We start from the raw sequence: 26,503 nt of genomic DNA on the forward strand, positions 1-26,503 counted from the left end.
TGTCAGTATAAAGACTAAAGCTGGAGTTGGATCACACAAATAGAATGGCAGTGATTGTATGTAGCCTACGCTCACGGCTAAACTCGTATATTTCAGTACTACTGAACTTTCAGTATTGTGCTGGCTATTTCCCTATAAATAGGTTAGTAGCATATGTTCGGTTTAGATTTACAGTAACAGTGGGGAGTTTTTTTTTTCATTGTAAGTCTGTTTGTTAGTACTTTTATTATTACAATGTATTATTTTTTATAGAATACCCACGGTGCTGCCTTTGACCTACATTTCTATACTGTTGTTTAATTTTTGGGATATTTTTGGAATGCATGTCTCTCTTAGCTAGATGGAATATGCGGTTCATTTTTCGCTTACGAAACATAATCCATTTACCGAAACTTATTTAGCTAAGATGTGGATGTGTGAATTGCCGCAGAAAATATGTTTCTCATATAGATTTCCTGGTGCCTCAAACAACTCCGCATGTATTAAATCACATCTAATCATTGGATTTTTGTGTAAATCTTATTTATATGGATAATGGAATATTTATATTTTTCGATTAACCGACCAAATACATAACCGAACAGGTGTTTTCTATGCGGGTTAGTTAAATTGGGTGTTGAGGGAAGTGGGCTATGGAGCGTAATATGAGCAGCCTAGGCCTATAGGCTACTGTTAAATTTGATGATACTATCCACACTGCCACAAAACTGCAGGTGTGTTTAACGATAGTTTGTTACTGACTGATTACTGACTGTATCTAGTCTTAACCCTTGTGCTGCCTTCGGGTCACATGACCCAAAGGTTCATAACGAACCATCGTTGTGTTTACCCAATTTTACCCAATACAAAAACAAATAAAAATAATTTTCTTTTAACCTTCGCAATATGGGGGGTCTGAGACAGCCCAACTGTTAAAAGAAAATGCTTCACTTTGTTTTTGTATGCGGTAAAGTTGTCGCAATACGATGGTGGGTCACAATGACTGATGGGTCAGAATGACCCGAAGATAACACAAGGGTTAACTGTGTCTGTCTTCGGGTATTTGTTACGGGTACGTGCACAGCGTGTGTAGCCTACTCCCGAGATGTTCATGCATTTTTAGTAAATGATTATGATATAGTCCGATTAATATTATAAAAAGTGGACATGAATGGATTATTACAAAATGTGGGAAAACGTTTGCGATTGAAATGTCAATTGCGTTTATCTTCCATGATTAGGCATATAAAAGTCTGTGTCACTATTATCAGTCTAAGTGTAATCGATAAGGGGTTGAAAGTAACTTTTTCCATCACGTTACTTAGTTTTGGGGATATGACGTCAGAGAGGCGCGCCTCCCCTCAGTCAACCGACCGTGGTGCAGTCCTGCTGCTCTGAAAAAACGAAGGATTTCACCAAGGCTTTTAACCTCATCATTTAACACCTTCTGTCAAGACCGACAAGAGAAGCTAACCTCTAAAAGGTGGGGTAAAAGTTTAAGTACTTACATTTCGGCCATAAACTGATAATACATTTTTTCTCATCCAATATAGTGCAGACTGGATAGCACTGCAAATGTCTAACTTAGCGCAACTCTAGCTAGCTACTACAACAACTTGGTAAATAGTCATGAGTTGCATTAAAGTTTTCTTTTGCGATCTAGCCAGCCTTGAAAACTTACTTGCTGTTGTTTTCGTGAGTTACTAGACCGTGTGTGTTAGTAGTGTTATGTACACTACCCATGACTGAGTCGTCAGAATCAGCATGTTAGCATCTAACACCGGTTTGTCTGATTGAATTGAAGTAGCTCAACTACTGTAGACTACTACACTGTCACTAAAAGTTCAAGTTAATAGGTGTTACGGTACCACTAGCAAATCATCAACTGGTGTTATATAATTAGCCAAATTCAGTAGGACTACAACCCGATCAACGAAGGGTATGCTTGATTCTAAGCTTCGTGAATCAATCAGGTCGATATTATGACCAACTGTCCTGTATTCAGACCCACAGCACAAGTCTTTATGGTCAAAGGACCTGGGCAATTTACCCAAAAAGTTGTTAATTTGGGCCAAACTAAGTACGTGATTGCATTCCAGTTTCACTCTAGTCTATTTTTAATGCAGTATCGCAGTGTTTTCCTTGACTGATCAAGGGCGGGGCACATTTCACAAGAACTCCGCATATCATAGCTGTTGTGATGTCCTGTAATTCTATGTGGTATTGCATTGTGGTTAAAATGTTGTCTCAAAAGAACGTTCAACTCAAATGACATTGTTGTTCTGTTTCACTTGCACACAAAAAAAATCATTTACATATTTATGCTCAGCCAAAGTCAGATTGCAGTGTTCCTGCCGACACTTACCCATGAGTGCCAGCAAAACATTGTATTTTGGCTGCACCATATTTGTGTGCAGGCATAATTTCAACAGTCAGTCATTTGCTGAGCTGCAATCAGTGTATGAAAGAACAAGAGGATATCATATGAAATGGCTCACATTTAAGTTGTCCTTTAAAACAACAATTCACAACATTAATATTGAATGCTCTTACAGACTTCCCTCAACAAATCTTAAGCTGGTCAGCCAATCCTTGAGCAATCATTCAATGAAGTGCAACTGCAGACTTTATTTAAATAGTAGTCTTTCTCCTGAGGACAGAATTATCAGGAAGATAAAGGGAAGTTAAAGCATGACGATTATGAAGGCACATGGTTGTGGGTTGTATTGTTGGGGTGAGAGAGTAGTGAAAGCTTAGTGCTGTCTTCAGGGATCTGTGGAAAGAAGATGTAGAGAGCAACTCACTATTACACTCCAAGGTAATACAGAGCTGATGTTTTGAAGTTCTGTGCTTTGTGTTTCTCTGGTTAATCAAATGCAAAAGCCTCCATAGAGAGCTCTATTTGTTCTGTTGTAATCCCCCCTCCCTCTCCCCAACACACACACCTTAGGCTCATTATATAACCCGGGGGTTCCGCTGGAAACCTGGAAGAAAATTATCCTGTGATGTCATGATCCCCCCCCCCCCCCCCGTTCCCTGTCACGTAATGCAGCGTTTCGCCCCATTATGTTGCTAACCCTCCGTTGGCACCGTGGATGGAAAATGCCCAAAAGAGTTGGAACAAACTCTATTGTACGACACCATCAAAAGACCAAGGGCTTTTTTGGGTAAGGCCAACTTTGGAACGAGGTGGCCGTTTTAGAAGTTGAGAAGCCACAGCTGACCCCGAGTGTTGACGGAGGAGTTTGAGCGAAGCTTTGGGGCTCCACGTTCCTTAGCCATATGAGGCTTCAGTGCCTCACAGGTTTCTATCTAGGATCGATGGATAGACTCTCTGTAGAGCAGCCCATCCAGTCACTGTGAGATCAGCGGTCACGGTCACGCTGTTGACCAACCAAATGCTGAACGGACAAAAGTGCGTCCAAAGGCACCGTTTTCCCCTTCGTTTGGACTATACCCGTTTGAATATTTATAGTATTGGGCTTGGCTACCCTGCATTTAGCAGCTGTTGTCTATTTTCAAAGAGATGTCATTCATATTTAGGCCTAACCTTTTGCCAAAAGTAGGGAATGGAGAGAGATAATGTTTGAAAAGGTATTTTTTTATAGTATTAGTTTCAATCACAGGAAAATCATGTTTTTTTTTCCTTTCCGGGAAGCTTGCTGTTTAAGAGTACCCAACTCTTTGTTTTTTGTTCCCATGACGGCAAATATAAATAGTTTTATGAGGAAACAGTACATTATTGAGCTAGTGGCCTACTCCTCAGTTGAGTCAAGAAAGTTTATTCAAATGGTTTCTTAACCTAACATTTGGCATGTTAAGCAATATGGACCGGGGCAAAGCAACAGGAATTTGTTCTCCGTGCATTTTTCATGAATCACTTCCTGCTTAAATTAGCTTCTAGTTGGACTAAACTGAACCTGGAATGTCATTAAAGTTACCTGTTATGTTAGCTACAAAACGGTGTTTTAGCCCAGTGGCGTAACGTTGGACCTTCCACTGTATGAGACCTCTGTTCCTGTTTTCGCTCTCCGACAGCAGAGCGACTTGTCCCTCTGCTTTATAATAATAGAGGAAGTCATCTTTTCCTTGTCACCCAAACCTTCATGTAACTGGAGCGTTGGCATAGTGAGTCAGATCGGGTGAGAAGATTGTGTCTTTATTTCTTGGGTAGTGATATGTGAAACAGCAGCAAGAGGACTGTTGTCGGTACAACTCAACGGACTTCTCTTAGGAGCGGCTCGTCCGCTAGCGCTTGTCCTGTGCCCTGGATCGGTCTACGGTGTGGGGGAAGATCAGGGGGAGGCACGGCTTTGTGGCTGCTTCAAAGTGCCGTGTGTCCGTGGCTCCCCGAGGTGAACTCCACTTCAGGAAGAGACTTGGGAGGGATGTGGCACGCTGCTGAACACGCACGCACGCACGCACGGACGACTCCTCACTTCGCGAGAATTTTATTAAAAGTGGCTCGCCAGATCTCCCGCACTCTGGCACGCGCGCGCACACACACAGACGCGCTCGTTGACTTGCGTCCATTTCTTCTTTTTCACAGTTTTCTCCCCTCCCCTCACTTCATACGTCAAAACACACACACACACAGCCCGAGGGGACAAGCGTGCTTATGCCTGTCAGCCCCCTATGAGCTCAGTCGGCCGTGGCTGTAGAGCAGATCGACATGGTGACGGCAGCCATTGTTCCTCTGGAGTCTACAGAGGACACACCTGAAGCAGTGGATAGGCCGGTGAGGCATGAAGATGTGTGTGTGTGTGCCCCCCCCCCCCCCCCGCAGTCCCTTCTCACAGAACTGCTGTGTATGGGCATGTGTGGGAGTCTGGCTCCACGTCCTGTCCGTCCCATGTCCCCCCCCCCTCTCACACACACACACACACACACACACACACAGCAATATCATGAGGAGTAGCTTACAGTACTACTGTAAATAGAAGCCCCCCCCCCCTTATTCTCGCTGTTCAGTTTGGTTTTCTGTAACAGCGATGAATCGGGTTCGAGCCAATGAATGATTCTCTTGTTCTACGTTTCTAACGTCTTCACTCATCGCAGATACACGCCTCCCTTTTTTGTGAGGTTAGGCAAGTGGAGTCTCTCTGTGCGTGTGTGTGTGTGTGCTGTGTCATGACTCAAGACTCCCTGTGTCAGTGCACACACAGTGCTGCTCATGTGCTTTTAATCACTGCAAGCAATGCCTATTCTCTCTCTCTCTCTCTCCTCACCTTTCCTCCTCACGCCTCTTTTCTTCTTCTATCTTCCTTCTTCTTATAGTCATCCCCCTGGTCCCCCCCCACACTCAATCAGATGAAAGTAATTCGGACGCCTTTTCCGTTTGTTTTGCAATTTATTTGCATGGTTCTTGTTCTCCGTTTGTCGTTACTGTTAATTGGGTAGGACATCTCTGGGTAGGACATCTCTGGGTAGGACATCTCTGGGTAGGACATCTCTGGTCTGAGCACCCTGTACTCCTCAGTCTGGACAGGCACTGTAGCTAACCCGTGGCGCTGTACATGCGACAGGTACTGTAAGACTTAGACCAGGCCTGACTACCCCTCAACGTGCTAGTGCTACACACAGACACACACTCAACCCTTGTGTCACTGGTATGCCCGTGTTAATGGCCACTGAGTATGACTCGAGGATATGTTGGCTACAGCTCCACCGAGGGTTGAGCACGCACTCACACAGGAACACAGCCAGCTCATAGGGCCTCCATTTGTTCAGCTTATCAACGACTCTGGCCTGAACTTCAGTCTAGTACATATTTAAAGCTGCGTTTCGCCCACAGGCGAAGCCGTACACACCACAGAGCTGTTACCTAAACCTTTCCTCGTTTAGACAACAGGTGACGTATTTTTGTCGTTGTTGAGGAAGTCAAAACATTTACATTATTTGTGTGCGTGTTTTATTTAGTGTAGGCTGGTAGTCTTCCCAGACTGATGGACTGAGTGGACTTAAGACCCATAGTCCAGGCCAGCATCCAGCTCTGGGCCAGGTCATGCGGTTCAGTTTGCGTGAGGAAATCCTGGAGGTTGAAAGAAATGATGCCTCAGCGTCCCTCTCAGTTTAGGACCCGGAGACACAAACACACACACACACACACACACACACACACACACACACAGGATACACACCTTTTGTTGTAGCTCCCAGTCCCAGCTTTCTTCCTCTTCTGTTCTGGTTCCTGTATGTTGAGTTTGCCGTGAACGAGTGAATTTGACGTGGATTCATATTGGCCTCGGTTCATGCTGCAGAAGCACCTGCTAACTCAGGGACTCGTCTGAGGACTTTCTTTCTCTGAAGGCGTGTGTCTAAATGTGGGTCTGCTCAGAGTAGATTGTGAACCATTTATTACGCCGAGCGACTTTCTTGCGTTTAGCGAGAGACATCCCGTTTGTTCAGTTTTTGGCTTTTGAGTTATCCCAGTGAGAGATGATGGAGAGATGATGGATAGGGACAGCTGAGAGAGAGAGAGAGAGAGAGATAAAAGAGGGAGAGAGACAGAGAGAGGGAGACAGAGGGAGCGAGAATGACTACTTAATCCTCGGCGATATAAACCAGCTCGATGTCAATGACTGCGCCGGTAGAAAATGGGCCATGGGTTTTCTAAAGCCTTCTCTGGATGAGGTGTGTGTGGGCCGGGCCAAGGCCTGTTTCTTGGACTGTTGTTTCTCCGGGTGCTCAGAACCCAGTGAGCTGAGAGGAGCTGTGCACCATGCTGACTCCCGAGTCTGCAGTGGAAAGTGCTGAGAGAAATGAAAGGAGACATATACACACACACACATACACACCATCATCGATCTCTCATGAGTACTACAGGCTTTCCAAAGAGGATTACCCCTGATGGCACTTAAATCTAGAGGCAGCAGTATGTGTGTGTGGTTTGTGTGTGTGGTGTGTGTGTGTGTGTTTGAAAATGAAACACTTGTGTACCACCCTGTTCACAATACTAACCTCTGTCCAAGGACGACTGATGTTCAGGACACACACACACACATTGTCTAACCTCTCTAGGGTTATTTTCAGTGTTTCTCCAATGAGAGAGAAACTCAAGCCAGTGCAGCAACATTGAAAGACGCAAATCCCCCTTCCCCCGGCGTGGCTGGACCGAGACAGAGGATGGATGGATGAACGAGAGACGAATGAATGGAGCGAGCGAGTAAAGGAGAAAAGGATGGGGGGCGGGGGGGCGACACTTGGAAATGGAAGATAGCGGAAGGAGAGCAAGGTGGAGACGAACGGAGGAGAAGAAAAAGAGGGAGGAGAGGAGGGTAGGGTAGGGTAGGAACGGAGAGAGGAGGAGGAGAGACTAACAGAGCTCTGTCTGTCGGTGGTGTTCCGCTGCGACGCCCGCCCCGAAAGAGACGGAAGCTCCCCGCTGCGGGGGTGAGGGCACACACACACTCGGCCGGGGCCTCCTCTGCCAGCCTGCAACAACAGTGGTTTCTGTGTGTGCTATGTTGAAAGCTGGCACGGTTCTGGAAACGGCTGAAGCCACCCCACCTGCTGTGGAGAGGATCAAGCCACGTCTCTCACACACACACACTAACACACACACTTCTTCTACGTTCCTCACAAACGAGAAGTGTTTTTTGGGATCGTTTCTTCTCAGCTACCAGCACCCTTCTCACTTTACTTCCTGAAACTCACATACACACAGACACGACTGAGATGAGGCGTGGCAACGTTCCCAGTTCTGCATTTCTCTTGAAATGTCACTAAGGGAGAACAATGATAACGTTCTGGATGTTGTCTTCAAAGCTTTCAGATGGTTGGAAGAAAACGTCAACATTACCACAGCCAATGCTGTGGCTAAGTCAGGCTAACTTCTGTTTGTGATATAAAACAAGTGTTTGTGTGGGAGAAGGAGTGCTTGCTGTTTATCATGTGATGGCGGTGAAGCGAAACCTCTCTCGTTGAGCTGTCTGGTCGATAAGGGATTTTTGATTCATCACAGCAAGTCACTTGCATACCTACATTCTTTGTCTCTGTCTCTTGCTCTCTCCTTGGTCTGTGTGTGACAGCATCGGAGGCGACGGTTGTCCATGAAATCTTTCTTTCTCCTTTCTTTGAATTGCCCCCCTCATCTCTTTTCTCCTCGCATTCTCTTCCCATCTATTGTTCACCATGGCTTTCCTGTGTTGGTATTTGAGGATGAGAATAGTTTTTTCCTCCAGTGTCAGTGCTACTGAGGAGGGTGAGGGCAGGTGGGGGGTTAAGGAGTATACTGCAGAAAGTTTTGAAAGCATCGCCTCAAAGCATCCTCTGTGATCCTCTTGTTTTTTCCCCAACTGTATTTCTAAGGCAGAGGAGAGGTTCCGTGATTGGACAGGGGTTTTCCATCACGAGGCCAGGTGCGTTGGCATGACCGTATTTGGGCGTCTGCTCCTCCCCCTTCCAGAACGTTCCGGGAGAGCCTTCTGTCATGTATTGGCCTGTTGTCTGTTCATCTTTACGGCTCTTCCACATATCTCTCTCTCTTCCTCTGCACTTCATTCCCTTCCTATTCTTCATCCCTTCTTCAAGGATGAAGGCTGAGGTCCGGTTCTCTCTCCCTCTCTGACCTGAGACCCTCTGTCAGTTGTCAAACAGAAGAGAGTGTATATGTGTGTGTGTCTCACACTTAGTTCTCAACTTCTCCACGCACATGTTGATATGACAGACTGGTGTGCTTCTGCATGGGCTCCTTGCTGCCATTCAGCTTAGAAACTCAACACCAGCACTCTAGAACAGGACACTAGAACAGTATACCAGAACAGCCTTCTATAACAGGACACTAGAACAGTATACCAAAGCAGTACTCTCGAACACGCCACACATCATTACTGAACATCCACACAAATTAGTGTGTTTATGGACTGGAATTCGATTACAGTTAAGTACATAAATATTTGGACATTGACACAATTTTCATCATTTTGGCTCTGTATACCACCACAATGGATTTGAAATGAAACAATCAAGATATGCTTTAAGTGCAGACTTTCAGCTTTAATTTCAGGGTATTTACATCCAAATCAAGTGAACGGTGTAGGAATTACAATACATTTTATATGTGCCCCCCCCCCTTTTTAAGGGACCAAAAGTAATTGGACAATTGGCTGCTCAGCTGTTCCATGGCCAGGTGTATGTTATTCCCTCATGGGAGTTCGTTATTTCATTGACAAGGAGCAGATAAAAGGTCTAGAGTTCATTTCAAGTATGGTATTTGTGTTTGGAATCTGTTGCTGTCAACTCTCAATATGAAGTCCAAAGAGCTGTCACCATCAGTGAAGCAAGCCATCGTTAGGCTGAAAAATCAAAACAAACCTATCAGAGAGATAGCAAAAACATTAGGTGTGGCCAAATCAACTGTTTGGTACATTCTTAAAAAGAAAGAACGCACTGGTGAGCTCAGCAACACCAAAAGACCCGGAAGACCACGGAAAACAACTGTGGTGGATGACTGAAGAATTCTTTCCCTGGTGAAGAAAAACCCCTTCACAACAGTTGGCCAGATCAAGAACACTCTCCAGGAAGTAGGCGTATCTGTGTCAAAGTAAAAAATTAAGAGAAGACTTCACCAGAGTAAATACAGAGGGTTCACCACAAGATGTAAACCATTGGTGAGTCTCAAAAACAGGAAGACCAGATTAGAGTTTGCCAAAAAACATCTAAAAGACCCTGTACAGTTCTGGAACAACATCCTATGGACAGATGAGACCAAGATCAACTTGTACCAGAATGATGGGAAGAGAAGAGTATGGAGAAGGGAAGGAACTGCTCATGATCCAAAGCATACCACCTCATCAGTGAAGCATGGTGGAGGTAGTGTTATGGCGTGGGCATGTATGGCTGCCAATGGAACTGGTTCCCTTGTATTTATCGATGATGTGACTGCTGACAAAAGCAGTAGGATGAATTCTGAAGTGTTTCTGGCAATATTATCTGCTCAGATTCAGCCAAATGCTTCAGAACTCATAGGACGGCGCTTCACAGTGCAGATGGACAATGACCCGAAGACTGTGAAAGCAACCAAAGAGTTTTTTAAGGCAAAGAAGTGGAATGTTCTGCAATGGCCAAGTCAATCACCTGACCTAAATCCAATTGAGCATACATTTCACTTGCTAAAGACAAAACTGAAGGGAAAATGCCCCAAGAACAAGCAGGAACTGAAGACAGTTGCAGTAGAGGCCTGGCAGAGCATCACCAGGGACGAAACCCAGCGTCTGGTGATGTCTATGGGTTCCAGACTTCAGGCTGTCATTGACTGCAAAGGATTTGCAACCAAGTATTAAAAGTGACAATTAGATTTATGATTATGTTAGTTTGTCCAATTATTTTTGGTCCCTTAAAAAGGGGGGGGCCACATATAAAATGTGTTGTAATTCCTACACCGTTCACCTGATTTGGATGTAAATACCCTGAAATTAAAGCTGAAAGTCTGCACTTAAAGCACATTTTGATTGTTTCATTTCAAATCCATTGTGGTGGTATACAGAGCCAAAATTATGAAAATTGTGTCAATGTCCAAATATTTATGGACCTAACTGTATGTGCGGCTTCCTCAATTTGATGGACCCTGTTCTAATGAGTGTGTGTGTGTGTGTGTGTATCCAGGCCCTGAGGACTGAGAGGGCTGCAGCCATGTCAGGCTCCTACGACGACTCCATGATCGATGTCTCCAGCGACAGCTTCTGGGAGGTGAGACATGCCATGCACACCACTCACACAGACAGACCCAGACCCTCCACCACAATAACAGACAATAGTATGTAAACACGCATGACATCAAGCACATTAAATATAGAAGCCAGGGGGTGGGGAAACCTCCCATCATCAAGGGCCATTTCAGTCTTCATAACATCCCTCAAGGGCCACGCTGAATATTGAAGGGTGGGGCTGGGTGCTAGGGGGCTATGCGGCTTTTCAATCTCTCACCTGATTCTTATTATTGTATATTATTTCCCTTTATCGTAGCAAAACAAAGCTATTGCTGTCTAGATAATTTTGTTGTATTTATAAATCGCACCCCGGGACAAATCAAGCTGTCTTGGGGGCCGCATACGGCCCCCGTAGGCCGAACATCCCTCATTCCGGATATAAGGGGTACGTAGGGAACACACTCATGCATGCGTGCACACTGACTACCTTTCTCTCCCCTAACCCCCCCCCCCCCAGGTGGGGAACTACAAGAGGACGGTGAAGCGCGTGGACGACGGCAACCGCCTGTGTAACGACCTGATGAACTGCCTCCACGAGCGTGCCCGCATCGAGAAGTCCTACGCCCAGCAGCTGACAGAGTGGTCCAAGCGCTGGAGGCAGCTGATCGAGAAAGGTGCAACACACACAAACACACTCACACAGACCCTTTTGTCTGACTGGAGGATGTGAAAGGGGAATTGGGGGTTCAGTGAATTGAAGCCAGCGGCTACCTGCTTCTGGTTTCATTGGTGTGTGTGTGTGTGTGTGTGTGTGTGTGACAAAGTCTTACCGTGCTCGCCTTTTAGTGTTTCTGTGTATGTGCGTTTCTTATGACATCATCACCAGCTTTGTCCAGTAATACAAGCAGGAGGGGCTCTCGATGGCTGTATGTGTCCACATTCGTGCACGTGTGTGTGTGTGTGTGTATGTTATTGGCTGAATATTTATAAAATTACACTGTGTGTGTGTGTGTCGTCAGGCCCTCAGTACGGCACCCTGGAGCGGGCGTGGGGGGCTCTGTGTACGGAGGCGGAGAAGGTGAGCGAGCTGCATATGGAGGTGAAGGCAGCTCTGATGGGGGAGGACTTTGAGAAGCTGAAGAACTGGCAGAGGGACGCCTTCCACAAGCAGATGATCGGGGGCTTCAAGGAGACCAAGGAGGCCGAGGACTGCTTCCGCAAGGCGCAGAAACCCTGGGCCAAGAAACTCAAAGAGGTGGGTCCGTCCGTCTGTCCCTCCATCTGTATGTCTGTTCCTCCACCCACCCGTCTGTCTACCCAGCCGTCTGTCTATCCACCCGTCTGTCTATCCACCCATCTGTCTATCCACCCGTCTGTCGTGACTCCTCACCACTGGAGGTTGTTAGGTCCCTGGCTAAGCTAGCAGCAAACGGACACCCTCCCAGAATCCCAGTTTCAGCACAGCCTTGCCCCATCAATGGGAAACCGTGGCATGTAATCTTTCCAGGCACAGAATCTGACTGAGAGAGTGGTGGCCATTTTGTGTCAAACAGAGCCCAGTTTAACTGTTGAGATGACATATATACTGTTTATGCAGACAGACAGACACACACACACACACACACACACACACACACACTGTGACTTCCAACCCAGAAGGTTAAAACACAGATTTCTTCTTTGGTCGCCTGTTTACAGGACAGGGTTCACCTTTCCTGTGTGTGTGTGTGTGTGCACGCATTTTTGTGTGTGGCATTTCTCATTTAGTGACTTCCTGGCTTTCCGCCAGTTCCTGTATCTGTGATGTCACAATGAGTGATTTCCTGACCATGTGATTGTGCAGTGTCAGAAGGGTAGCCAACAAATCAGTCCAGTTATGTGGAAAAGCTAGTCTAGTTCATGAACAGAGAGTAGAGAGACTGGCTGGACGAGTGGAGATAAAGAGAGGGATGAGAGATTGGAGGGAGTGAAGAGGGAGAGAAAGACAGAGTAAGGAGAACTTCAAGGGGAATGAAGATGGGTGTTAAGAGTATGAAAGTGGAGATGTCAAACAGAGGTGGTTTTGTACCAGAGAAAGGACTATCAGATCATGTGCTGTGCCCTTCTTACAGCACACACACACACACACACACACAAACAGCAGCTGCCCACTCTTATCAAATTAGAGGTGGCCTGTTCGTTTCCTGTGTGCTCTGACAGACTTCCCTGTGCACTATATCCGAGACAGTAGAAGTGTGTAGTACTGCACTCATAAGAATGTGTTGACTTGTTACCAAGATGGGAATTTGAATGCTTGTTGTGCTTCAGGGATAGTAAAAAGATAACATGAGCAGTTTCTGTAATTAGGGTTCCTCCGGTGGAGGGAACCTATTGTTTTTGTTAGTATTCCTATTATTATTAGGGTTCCTCCGGTAGGAGGGAACCTATTGTTTTTGTTAGTATTCCTATTATTATTAGGGTTCCTCCGGTAGGAGGGAACCTTTTGTTTTTGTTAGTATTCCTATTATTATTAGGGTTCTTCCGGTAGGAGGGAACCTATGGTTTTTGTTAGTATTCAACAACAAAAAATCTCCATGAAATGGCTCAATAGCTAAAAAAGTTCTTGACCCAATGTTTTCAAATTTGGCCCAGTGATACAACAGGTCGCTCACTACTCCCAGACCGCTAATGGCCCATGTACGCCCATAGGTGACGCTATAAGCCACCCCCAAAGTCTACGTGATTTCCCCAGTGCCCCATTACTCCAAAAGGCCTGAAAATTGGTACACATGCCTTATTTCTCATAGGGAACAAAAAAGCCTCAAGGACCCATAAGGCCCGCCATGATAGATTTATCTGTACTGTCCAAATTTGGTACAACCTTCAAAACCATTCTCCTCATGAACCATAGATCCAATTGACTTGAGATGTGTTACAGATGATGTGTAGAATACACATCTGTCAAGATGTGTAGAATACACATCTGTCAAGAGTCTTTATATAGGGTGAAATGGAATAAGAATGGAACAAAATGGCTGAAAGGGGGGTGTATTTATGTAAATGTCCACATTTCCTCAATATCTTTGTGTCAATAAATCAAACATAATTTTGACTTATGGTTTTTCAAACCTAATAGGGTTTAAGATGACATCACTCTGAAGTACCATAAACAATTTTACCTTGGTATGTAAAAATATGATTGAATTGGAGCTGTTTAAACTATGGCTGAATCGAACAACGCTTACCACAGGAGAAACATCTTACTTTTTTATACAGTAACTGACCATTACAATATCCAACACTGAGAATAGCTCAATAGGCTGAGACAGTGTACTGTAAAGTGCAAGGTCATAGGTTAAAATCCAGCCAGTCTTTGACCCTGTCATCATTTTGATTATCTGTTTAGTTAAACAGGATGACATCATTCTGAAGTACCATAAACAATTTTACCTTGGTATGTCAAAATATGATTGAATTACAGCTGCTTAAACTTTGTCCCAAAACTGACCAAAGCTATTACTCAGCCTTTTTTATAAACTCAACAGTTGATGTGTAGCAGAGAGGATAGAGGCTGACTTGCAACCACATGCTCTTGAGTTTGAATCTCCATTGTTGTCGTTTGCCAAACATGAAGTCATTTTGCTCTCTTGTTGTCCAACTCTTGACCTTCTACAATGTACATTTGTATAATATTTTGCCATTTTGCGGAGGAACCCGCATCGCTGCTAGCAGATATATTGATTTTATACATGTATAAAAGGCTTGTGTAGCTTTCCCTCACTATTAATAACACAGTACATAATCTGTATTGTTACAAAAGCTATATTTTCCGACACAGACATTTTTATTTACTAAATCAGTGAGCAGCTAGCTAGCTCATATACAAGCTAGCCAGTTTAAGGGCCCTAAACTAAACCTTGCTCCTTCACTAGCATCCAGATCTCACAAAAAAAATTATAATATTGGACAATCCAAAACAAGGGCCAGTTTCTTTCGGTAGAAAAAAAATAAAAATAAAAAAGCTGTCCGTTTTTTCACATGGGAAATCATGTTTACCGCAAATGTGTGGTGTCTGACAAACTAGTTCCAGTGTTACTGTATTTTGAGCGTGGGGCCTGGACCTTCACCTAGCGGGTTTGTGTGTGTGTGCACAGGTGGACACCACCAAGAAGACCTACCACACTGCCTGTAAGGAGGAGAAGCTGGCCACCAGCCGGGAGAACAACAGCAAGCTGGAGAACAACAACAACCCAGAGCTTCAGAAGAAGCTGCAGGATAAGGTGGAGAAATGTGAGCAGGAGGTGCAGAAGGTAAAGAGGCGTGTTTGTGTGTGTGTAGAGAGAGGACATAGTGTGTGTATAGGAAGGGCATAGTGTGTGTGTGCGTGTGTGTATAGAGAATGTGTGTGTGTAGAGACGACATTGTGTGGGTGTGTGTGTGTAGAGAGGACATGGTGAGAGTGTGTGTGTAGAGACGACATTGTGTGTGTGTGTGTGTATATAGGACATAGTGTGTGTGTGAGCGCGTGTGTACATACCCCTAACTGTCCCCCTGTCCCCGGCCAGTCTAAGGAGCGCTATGAGAAGTCTCTGGAGGAGCTGGACAAGGTTACTCCTCAGTACATGGAGAACATGGAGCAGGTGTTTGAGCAGTGGCAGCAGTTTGAAGATAAGCGGCTCTGCTTCTTCAAAGAGCTGCTGCTGGAGGTTAAACAGCACCTGGACCTCTCAACCAATCACAAGTGAGACGCCCTCACACCGCCCACCTATCACGTGACACGTCGCGCCCGCCCCAGATTTCCAGCAAAGCGTATTTCCACTAATATATTGTATGTGTGTATATATATATGTGTGTATGTATGTAATCAAATCAAAATTAACAATCAGCCAACAGAAATGTAGTGAATCTGAATTCACATACTAAAATAAATAATTCACATACCAAAACACACACCCGCTAAGCCCACAGACCTGACTGGGCACACACAGGCCTGACTGGGCCCAGGTGATGGTGACGTTCCTCCTCTCCCCCTTCAGGTTCCAGACGGTCTACCACACGTTGGAAGACACCATCTCCGCCGCCGACGCTGAGGAAGACCTGAAGTGGTTCCGGTCCAATCACGGTCCAGGCATGCCCATGAACTGGCCCCAGTTTGAGGTACGGATGGAGGGAGCGAGGTTAGGAGAGAGGGGAGGTGAAGGGTGTAACCGTGGGTAACCAGACATGGCCGTGAACAAGTAGTGTGTTGGGATGGGGGGACGTCGAGGGGGAAGGAGGGATTGAGAGAATGTTTGGGAGCGCGGTTATGACAATTATTCCTAAATACACGAGAGGGGGAGAGAAACGAGGGAGGAATGAAGGGAGGAGGAGGAAGAGAAAATGAAGCAGGAGAGACGGATGCAGATTGTGTCTGGTGAGTGGCGGGTTAGGGAAAGCAAGGGATTATGTCATTTCACCCAAAAAGGAGAGAGAGAGGGAGAAAGTGCTAAAGAGAAAGATGAAGTAAGAGAGCATGTAAAAGAATGCAAATGTTGAGATTTATCGTTCTTTGGGAAACCACCACTGAGGTGATATTCTTCCAAACTTCTTGTTCCACTTCTTCAGTGTTTTGTCGCCATCTGGTATTGGCTTATGTAGTTTGAAGGGTTATGACTGATGGTGCCACACAAGACACTATTGTTCTCTGAGTGAGTGTGTTCTCTCTGTAGACCAGGACACACACACTCATCACGGACGCTCCCTCTCTCATATAGACATTAACACACACACACACTTGTACATCGTACATCTCTCACACGTGCGCACACACTCATATGTACACTACACACGTATACTGTATATGACACACACACACACGTAGAACCTGTTTAACAAGTTTACGGTAAAACTCATCTATGCACAGACCGTTTGCATATACATGTCCCCCAGAAACCCTTGTGAATGTCAAAACACACCGTTCATTCTCATATCTTAGGGTTCTGTTGGCTTCATCCCCAGCTGTTGTGTGTCAGCCGTTCTGCAAAAAAGGAATATTTTCTTTCCAAATATCTTTTCCCACCAATTTCACACCTTCTGTTCCTTTGTAAGCTGTGTTCTGAAAGCAGTAAAAGCAATCCGTTTAAGTTGTACATAAACCACAACTAACACTTTTTATTTAAATAATTGTATATATTATTTAAATCACAGTTTTAAATAATATATAAAAAAAATCAAAAAAATCTTTTTTGTAATTTTGGTTTTCTCCTCACTAACCCCATCCCCCTTTTTGACAGAATGTGGACCGCTCCAAATCCCACTTCCATAAGAGAAGGTCCATTGTAGTGAGTTGTGCATGGAAGGACTGTTCTATCACTGCGTTGAGGTGTGGGGGGTTTGTGTGTGCGAGGCGTGTATTTTGTGTTCAACTTTAAACCCTCAACTCAGGATTGCCCTCCTCAAATTCATACCGGCAGAACTAAGGGAACACATGTGCACACTCACACACACACGCACACAACAAGGCTCTTTCTTGTTGACCAATCGGGTGGGGGGGTTCCCCCTCCCTCATGCCCACAGGCTTTGAGGCGGGATGTGAACATGGGTTTTCTGTAACGTCTGGATCTCATGAAGCTCTCTGGGTATAGCTCACTTACGTCCCTGTCCCCCTTCGGAACGTACCCCCCCCCCCCCCCCCCCCCCCACGGTGACCTCTGTGTGAACCTTGCCCCGCGGCGAGTCACGTTGAGACTCACGTGACCTTGCCACGTCACTGACCTTCTGAGTCACCAGTCAGGCTAGCGGCCACCAAAATGAGAGAGTGAGAGACAGTGAGAGAGGCTGTGACATATTGTACTGTCAAAAAGGGATTCAGCGAACTCAAAAGGTAAAATGCCCCATATTAGACTGAAAGGGAAATTTCGAAAGGCAGATCTGTTCAAACGCTCTGACTCAGCGAAAGCCAGCTGTCCTGCCTAACACAAGACGCTCGAATGGGACGTTATCAAGCTTATAATACTATGCTTTTACACGTCAAGCCCGCCAAAGTCTATCACGTTTTTGTCGGGGGGGGCGGGGCGGGGGGGGACACACGTACGTGACAGACCTACTGCCTCGCCTCGTGTCAGGGCTAGCTCTACCCTAACTGCAGCGTTTGGTGAAGGTGTCAAATGTTGCTCTTCCCTGTCTTTTGTCTGCATGGTGATGGAACAAACACTCACACACACACACACACATTGAGTTTACGATTCGCTCACTATGCTATCATTCCACTGCCTGGTTGAAGCTTGAGAAGTCTTTGGTTCGAGATGGTGGGTGAATTTGGTTGGTTGCTCGAAGCATCCATTTCTGGAATGTGTTCTTGGTGTCAGTGAGTGCAGTGCAGTGCAATTGACATGCCTGTATAGATGAGCATAACAAGCCTGTATCCAGAAAAGCTCACTTTTTAGTAGACTTAAAAACAAAACATTTAATGAGCCTGGTTTGTGTGTGTGTGTGTAACAGGATTGGTCCATAGACCTGAATCGCAGCCTGAGCCGACGAGAGAAGAAGAAGCCCACTGATGGGGTCACACTGACGGGCATCAGCCAGACTGGAGAGCAGCAGGCTAAGAGCAGCAGCAGGTAACCACACACACACACACACACACACACACACTCCTGCACACACACCTACTCAATCCTGCACACACACACACATACACTTACTCCTGCCCCCATACACACTCCTGCAAGCACACACTCACTCTCCTACATACACACACACACACATCTCACATCTTCTGTAAAGCTGCAGTTCATATTCAGGCATGCAAACTCCTCACCTTTAGGAAACCGAAATGGGTAACTTGCGTGATTCGTGCAAATCCGAATGGAGGGGAGGGGGGGGGTGCTTGGCCAACACAGCATTTTACCCGTGCTTCGCAACTTTACAACTGGCTCTGGAACCAATCGTCACTCCTAATGCCTAAACCTCACAGCCAATCAGAGGCAGAGTGGGGAGAGGTTTACAGACCCATCTTACATCATCTAGTAGAAACAATTTTAATACAATATAAAAAATTATGTCCGTTGGATGTGTGTTAGCTTTACAGTAAGTGATGCTTTTGACTTATAGAAAATAAAGTAGTTCAACAAAGGTAATCCCGTTTGTTTAATAGTTTTTTATGATGTATGCTATACAAAAAATGTCTTTATGGTTAAAAGAACATTACATTGTTTACAAGAGCACAGATTCTACATAGATTCTAGCCTCTTAATTTAGCTCTCAAAGTGCACCAGATTGATGCGTTTAACTTTGAAATGTAATAAATGTTCTTCCGGGGGACCATGCCCCCCCCCCCCCCCCCCCATGTTTGCGTGCCTGCATATCAGCTATACAAAAATCTACATGGCTGCTAAAGAGAGTCCTTAGATACGCACACACACACAGTTTGAAAAACATATGAAGACAACAGGGCTAATGAAATAATGTAACCCAAACACACATAAAAACACTGACATACTCTTCTAACTTAAACATCCTCATGCGTCCTGGATCCTATAGCGGTCAGTCTTCTGCACACTCTGCCCCTCCCTCAGTCAGGAATTCTCTGAGAACTTTCCGAACGACGTCTCGCTGCAGAGCAGCTGCCACGGCAACCGTAAACATTTGGGGGAAAAGCTTTTCATCAGCTTTGACTTCCACCGGTTAAGCAAGTGCCAAAATAAATGTGGAAATATGGATGTTAATATTTCTGTGATGTGTCGATGATGGATGGTCACTGTGGGTCAGGGAAAGCCCAAGTTTTCAAAGTTTTGCTGAGCTAACCTGTTCAGTAAATGCATCATCACCCATCTGAGGTGATCAGGTGGCTTCAGTGCTGGTCTGGAACTAACACTAGCAAACTTGGGATCTCAGTAATAACAGTATCTAACTGCTATAATCAGAAGTTTAAATGTGGCATTGGAATAAAAAAACTTGGGAACAACGGAAATGATTCTGTTCTTTTGAAATGGCAGCATTGTAGACGTTTTGATATTATTTTTGATACAATTGGCTCATTCAGTGTTGAGCCAATTGTACACGTACAAACGTGTACAAATGTCTCTCTAGAAATGGTTTGATAATATTTCTACAAACATCCATAGTACATCCTAGGCAACCTGGATTCAAAAGTATCAAATTGTGCAACTCTCAATGAGAGCGAGAAGGATTTCTGGAGTTGAACCAGGTTGTTTGAGTAACTGTTATGCGATTGTTGTTGGGTGGTATCTTTCCAACCTCTTGCATTCCACACCAGCTTTGTAATTAACGGTGCCCTTGTCATGTGGAGTGATTGGATGTTGGACACACTCCTCCCCCAGTTCATAATCAAAACATCAACCCTGTGTCCATGTGTGTTTTTTGAGAGGGTAAAAAAAAAAGTTAATCTGTGGAATGTGAGGAATGGAAACAAATTTGACCTTTGACCTCAGTAGGTTTGCGTTCCATCAGCTAGCTGCTCGGACCACATAGGGGGTATGTTTGTCTGTCAATCCTACACATGCACTTCTGCTTGAGAGTAGTGTGTTTGTCCCTGGGCACATCATACAGCTTCCAGTGTCTACTTACAGGTGACAGTCAAGCAGCACAAAGGAATTTTTCATGCGTTCAATTTTTTACAGCTAAACAAAGAACCAAATTTGTCAAATCAACATGCGTCTATGATTTGAAATGTAAAAAAAACAAAAAATGTTGGAAGTCGTCTCTTAGCCATAGTTTAACCTTATCTTTTTTCTGCATTCCAGTCCCAAACTTGCTTTCCTGGTTTCAACCAAACTGACAGTTCACCACCCCTTGAACCCTTATAGTATATATATTTGGAATACAGAGGGAAAACAGTTTACATTTCGAGTTCCGTGTTTTGTTGGGAAACATCACTGAATTGGATTTGACGTATATTTTTGGTGTGTATATTTGTTGCATAGGCCTATTTGTGCCAGTAAAAATAATGCTGACTTGACTGTTTAGGGACGTTTTAAGACTTTCTTATACAAATGTTTTTGTGCAATAAAATGGATTTGCTGACATTGTGCCAGCAAAAGTTGCATTACTCCCGAGCAAATGTTTGGTGTCAACTCTGGGAGCGTTGTGTGACTCTGTCAATAAAGGCGTTCAGAGTTTGTCCACAGCACAGACATGTTGGCTGACTGATATGAAGCCATGGTGCCTCAGGGCAAATGTTTAAATGGACTGCATGTATATAGTGCGTTTTCTACCTTAGCAGCACTCAAAGCGCTTTACATTTTGCCTCTCATTCACCCATTCCTACTCACACTCGCACATACCGACGAGGGCGGGGCTGCCATGCAAGGCGCTGGCCACCCCATCGGGAGCAACTTGGGGTTCGGAGTCTTGCTTGCTTCGGCACATGGGAGGAGTCGGGGATCGAACCGCCAAACTTACGATTAACGACCCTCTCTACCCCCTGAGCCACAGCCGCCCCCTAGGCCTCAGGGCCCCTAGGCCTCAGGGCCTAGGCTAACCGGGGAATCAGGTGGCTGAGCGGTGAGGGAATCGGGCTAGTAATCCGAAGGTTGCCAGTTCGATTCCCGGTCATGCCAACTGACGTTGTGTCCTTGGGCAAGGCACTTCACCCTACTTACCTCGGGGGAATGTCCCTGGATAAGAGCGTCTGCTAAATGACTAAATGTAAATGTAACAGTCCCGTGAACACGAGGTGGACACTGATCTGAGCACAGCCAGGTGTTGTGTCTTCTGACTGTGGAGGTTCTAAGATCATCTAGAAATGCTGATTCTAGATCAGCTCCAACAGGACACCTAGAACCATACCTGGGGTTTTAAGAAAACAATGCCTTCAAGCCAAACTCTTCATATCTAGACAGCTAACCCTTTTTTGGGGTTTTTATTTTATTTTATTTTTTACTTTCTTGCCTACCAGCATAGTTAAAGAGCAGCCTGACTCAAGTTGCACGTGAGACAGACAAATGCAGATGAATGTGTGTGAGTTCTCACCATGCTGTACGAATCGTCTGTTCCCTGGGGACAGGTTACACTCAGGCCCAACGCCCTCCATGCTGGTGTCTCTGCTCTAACACATGGCGTCTGATGTCATACTACTACATATTGTCATAATCAGTGACGGCTACGGTGGTCTGTCAAGGATACTAAGTTTGGCTTTGTCCTGGTCCGGGTGTTGTGTTGATATGTCATCATGTCAGTATCATTGTCCTAATGTCTGTTGTTATCCCATGTCACAATTGATCCTATTAGTTTACATGGTTCAACCCACTGAGATAAAAATACCTAGTGCCCTCGGTCAAAAACCTACAAAGGCTTTAGAATGCTGTGTCATGGCAGCCATCTCGTTTAGGGGCTAAATTCCAACCTGAACATCTGAATAAAACGAGAGAGAGAAACACATTTGGACTCTTAGACAAATATCACTCCAATGTTCCATGTCTATGGTTTGACCCTCTGGCACAGTCCCAGACAGTGTGTGTCTGTACTCACTATATGTTTGTGTGTGTCACAACCATTCTCTTCCCCCGTGTTCCCGGTACTGTCAGCCTGACGGTGCCTGCTAGCACAGCGCCCGCGGGCTCCAACCCGTTTGAGGATGACGAGGATGGCGAGGAGGAGGAAGAGGACACCGTAGAGGAGAGGACGTTGGACAACGGCAGTCCTCTGCTTGTCAAAAAAGAGGAAGGGAAAATGTTGGTGAACAGGAGCCCCCGGCACCCCGAAGTGCCAAAAGCACTGCCGTCTCTCTCCCTCTGCGTTTCTCTCTCTCCCTCCCTCTCTCTCTCCTTGCATTTTACAAATTCTATTTCCTCCTTTCTTTTCTCCCAGTTTCTCTTCTCTCTCTCTGTTTCTTTGTTGGGTGTTCACTCTGCATGGTTACTCACTCAGTGAACGAGCGCACAAGCCCAGTGTGTGCTTTCATCACTCCTAACTATGCAGAACCGTGTGTGTGTCCAAGTACATGCATGTATGTTCGCTGTTGTGTGCTTTCAGTCCAAAGTGTACATTGCAGTCAGAACTGATGTTAGCGAGGCACTCGATCAGGGAAACCATCCTGATTTCTCTAACCAAAATGTTTTATGTTCAATTCATAAAGGCACCAGATAGATACGTTTTGAGAAATGTACAGTAGGTGTCATATCACTAAGTACGCCAATAACTGCCTAGAATTTTTTGTTTTGTTGAGAAAGACAGAATATTTCCTAGAGTAAGGAGCTGTATTTGATGTGTGCACAGGTCTGACTGCAATACAGCTATGAGTGTTTGTGTCTGTGTGTGTGTTGACGTGTGCTTGTTTCATAATTTCTCTGACTTGGCATAGCAAGTCCTGGATAGTATGTATCTACCTCTCTCTGGTGGTTCGAAGGTGGAAGTGCAACCATGCTTTTCTGGAACAGGCTGGCCTTGGTCTGACTTCCCTGATTACTCTGTATTTGTGTTTCCTCAGTGTTTCCATGCACATGTGTTGTCATTGTGTTGCCATGGCTTACATAGCATGTTGTCTCATTGTGCCATCAAAGCAACTCACAAATCAATTTAGCCAAAATGGCTATGGTGAAACCACAGCTTGCCTCACCCAAACAAATCCTAGTTGTTGGGCATGTTTGTTCTCCTCCAGATTTTCTGATTGGACGGAGAAAAGGGTGAAAGATACGCTGGCAGCTTGTTTGTATCCGGGCGGATTTGGAAATGCGTTTGGACCGTTTGTGTGTTTCCAACTGTACTTTACTTGGTGTCATTGTACGGTATTCCTTCTCACTCTTAACTTTTTGTTCCTGCTTCCTGCATGCTGGATCGTCCAATTGATGTCTGAGAAGGGCAAGATTGACACAAGTGTTTTCCTCCTCTCCCGCGCTCTGATTCGTTCTTTGGTGTGTCCTTCCAGCGCCAGCAGCATGGAAAAGACGCAGGATTGGTCAGACGAGGAGACGGGCGGGAACCCTTTCTCCACAGACACCAATGGTGACGGGAACCCGTTTGAGGAGGAGCCGACGTCCCCGCTGGTGTCGGTGCCGGTCCGAGCCCTGTACGACTACGAGGGGCAGGAGCAGGACGAGCTGAGCTTCAAAGCAGGTGTGTGTGTGTGTGTGTATGTGTGCGCTTTATCAGAGACGGGGGGCAGGAAGGGAGAGGGACAGAACAAGCCAATCGGATACCCCTCATCCCCACCACCACTACCACTGAAACGTTCTGAATCAGGACAGGGTAGAGATGATGGGGTGGGTGTTAGCGAACTGGGGAGTTTCATGTGACTTGTAATGAGCAGATCTGAATGCGGGAGTGATGTGGGGATCCCAACATGAGAGAGAGACTTTTTGGACCTGAGCTATGAGTGTTACTCGCCCCACCACTCATCCCCAGACCGCTCACACAAGTCAATAGAATAAATAGAATCAAACTTTATCGTCCATGCAGGGTGGACGTTTGTCGTCAGCATCCATTAAAAAGATCCTAGTGACAGAAAATCTCTATTTGCTAAATCAATTCTAAGTTAATACATTTACTCAAGAACAACCTGTGCCACTGCACTAGATACTGAGCCAGTCTGTTTAAACATCAAGGTGGATGAGGAGGGTTTTTTTTTTTTTGGGGGGGGGGGGGGGGGGGTGAAGTCCCAAAGGGAGAATGATCAAGTGTGCCAGTTGAGAACAAGGGATGAATCAGTTCCCATCCTCCAACAAATGTCCCTCTGTGCACTACAGGGGAGGAGTTCATCAAGGTAGGAAACGAGGATGACCAGGGTTGGTGCAAAGGCCGTCTGAAGGGAGGGCAAGTAGGCCTCTACCCAGCCAACTACGTCGAAGACATCCAGTAACGCACAGGGATTCACCAGAAGAGAAGGAGGAACATGGATGAACAAAGAGGAGAGAGTAAATGGGTGTGGCTTGTGAGTTGGGCACAGCACCCCTGCCTGTCACTCTCACCCCCTTGTGGTAGAGACTAGACCTGCAACTGCTTTCTTTAGGATTGGGGCAGATGAGGGGTTGCAGATTAACGACGTCACCTCCAATAGCATTGGTCTCTCGATTTCTCCCGCTTATAGGTGATGTTTCACTCTGACCTTGTCATTGTGTCTTAAACGTCCATTCAAGCTGTTACAGAGCAAAAAGTGGTTTCATATGTTATCCTACAAAGTAACAATTTATATGTATAACTAATATGTGCTAAACCAAGTGCAAAAAAGTAGCACATTTGAATGCCATTCTAACAAGTCTTTGGAGCAAAAGGATAGGCAGACCCACTTGATTAGTTTTTTTCAGCGTTTCTGAGACCGCTTCCAATCGGTATCGCTTCATTGATTTTTGATTTATTAGAAAAATGGATAATGAACTGATTAAACCAATCAAAATTTGTACCTGTCCATAACTATACACAGTACAACCATGTTTGGTGTGTAAAGTTGGACTGTGGAAAAGTGTTTGAAAATAGGGTGAATGCATATTGGTGGTCTTTTGGTTTCTAGTGTTTTTGGAATGACCATTATTTAGGTAAAATAGAATCATGTGTGAATTACATTTTTTTTAATACTGGAATCTACAAACTAATTTGGTCCTTGGCTTGATCCCAAAATTATAGGTGTCAATTTTTTCCCCGTAAGTATCACCAGGTTAAAAACATCAAACTCCTACTTTTGGGGAGTCTTGACGAGTTATTTTTTAGTTAATTTTCTACCTTCTTTGTTGAAGTATAAGTGTCTGATGCCAATTCTCTTCATTACTCACAACTGTTTTACAATTTGCGCACCATGTCATTAGACGTCATCCAATTTCAATGCTTTGTTTTTAGTTGCCAGCTTGCCTCTACCCTCCTCCTTAATCTGATTGTACACTCACTGATTGTATCGGATCACCTATTGATTGTACTTGTGTTTGCAGATGAACTTCAGTATCTGTGACACTCACCTCACTGAATAACTGTGCCTAATCCTGTACTCACTCAAATCACTTCACTTTCTCTTAGTGGCCTATGCGTCTTTGAATATCATTTGTTTGTTTTTTTGCTTTTTTGTTTTTCTAGTCTGAATGTTTTGGGGGTAAAAGGTTTCTCACTTGAATCTCAGAGCTTTATCCAAGCTTGCACTGGATGTCAAATGCGAAGTTTTGGAAGAATATTCTTTGGCCTCCTTTGAATACATTGTTACAAGTTATGCAATAATAAAACAAAGCTTGTATGATCTTTTACATGTGAAAGATTATAATGGGAGGAATTTTTGCATGTAAATAGAAAGACGTATGAACAAAGCATAAAGGAGGTTTTCATGTGGTTTTAGTTACAAATTGATGACTGTTAATTTATAATATGCCTTAAGAGCTTTTGTTGTTTTTGCTTGTTGGAAAAAGGCTGTGATTCTAAAAATCCATTTGTACAATAATTGAATGTTTTATGGCAAGTGTCATGCTGTTTTGTTACATTTGTAAATATATATCTTATTCCCCCTATCTTATAGGGCCATATAGATCATTTATCAATAAGATGAAAAATATCTCCATGTTATTTTTCTTAAAATTATTTTAGCAAGTATGGGAGTTATTCATTCATACATTAACACAACACAAACCCTTTTAACTACCAGTTTATCAACTATTTCATAAGAGGAAATGTTCTTGACATATGAGTGTATGCTATAAATGAACTTATTACAGTGTCCTTACGGTTGATGTCCTGGAAATATGACCTTTATTAGATGCCTGTAGCCACTCGAGCAATAGAAAATGTGAGAAAACGTTTTGCCATGTGTTTCAGGACATGTTGTCAGTAAGACAATATACAAACAGAATATTTACTTGCACAATTTAGTTTGTACATTTTAGTCAAAAACAGGAAATAAAAATATATTAAACACAAATATAAAAGATTCTAACAGCTGTTTTGTCAAGTCCATTTTGAGATTGCGCAAAATGTGAGGTTGACTTCAT

At 44.7% G+C, this 26,503-nt stretch overlaps 1 protein-coding gene across 4 annotated transcripts; it reads left to right on the top strand.

The window, feature by feature from the left end:
* The first annotated feature begins 1,310 nt into the window (after positions 1-1,310).
* pacsin2 (protein kinase C and casein kinase substrate in neurons 2) lies at positions 1,311-26,448 on the top strand. Of its 4 annotated transcripts, XM_062482745.1 has the most exons (12): positions 1,311-1,462; positions 10,585-10,668; positions 11,146-11,302; positions 11,648-11,883; positions 14,762-14,917; positions 15,173-15,348; positions 15,644-15,764; positions 16,880-16,927; positions 18,087-18,205; positions 22,133-22,279; positions 23,473-23,660; positions 24,290-26,448. In XM_062482745.1, exons 2-12 carry the CDS (start codon positions 10,612-10,614, stop codon positions 24,400-24,402), a joined length of 1,518 nt encoding a protein of 505 aa, XP_062338729.1. In that variant the 5' UTR covers positions 1,311-1,462; positions 10,585-10,611; the 3' UTR covers positions 24,403-26,448. The 4 variants fall into 4 exon arrangements, with proteins under 4 accessions (XP_062338729.1, XP_062338731.1, XP_062338730.1 ...); XM_062482747.1 differs by lacking the exon at positions 22,133-22,279; XM_062482746.1 differs by lacking the exon at positions 16,880-16,927.
* Positions 26,449-26,503: the final 55 nt, after the last annotated feature.

This window comes from Osmerus eperlanus, chromosome 17 (assembly GCF_963692335.1).
Source record: "Osmerus eperlanus chromosome 17, fOsmEpe2.1, whole genome shotgun sequence".
NCBI classification, from domain to species: Eukaryota; Metazoa; Chordata; class Actinopteri; order Osmeriformes; family Osmeridae; genus Osmerus; species Osmerus eperlanus.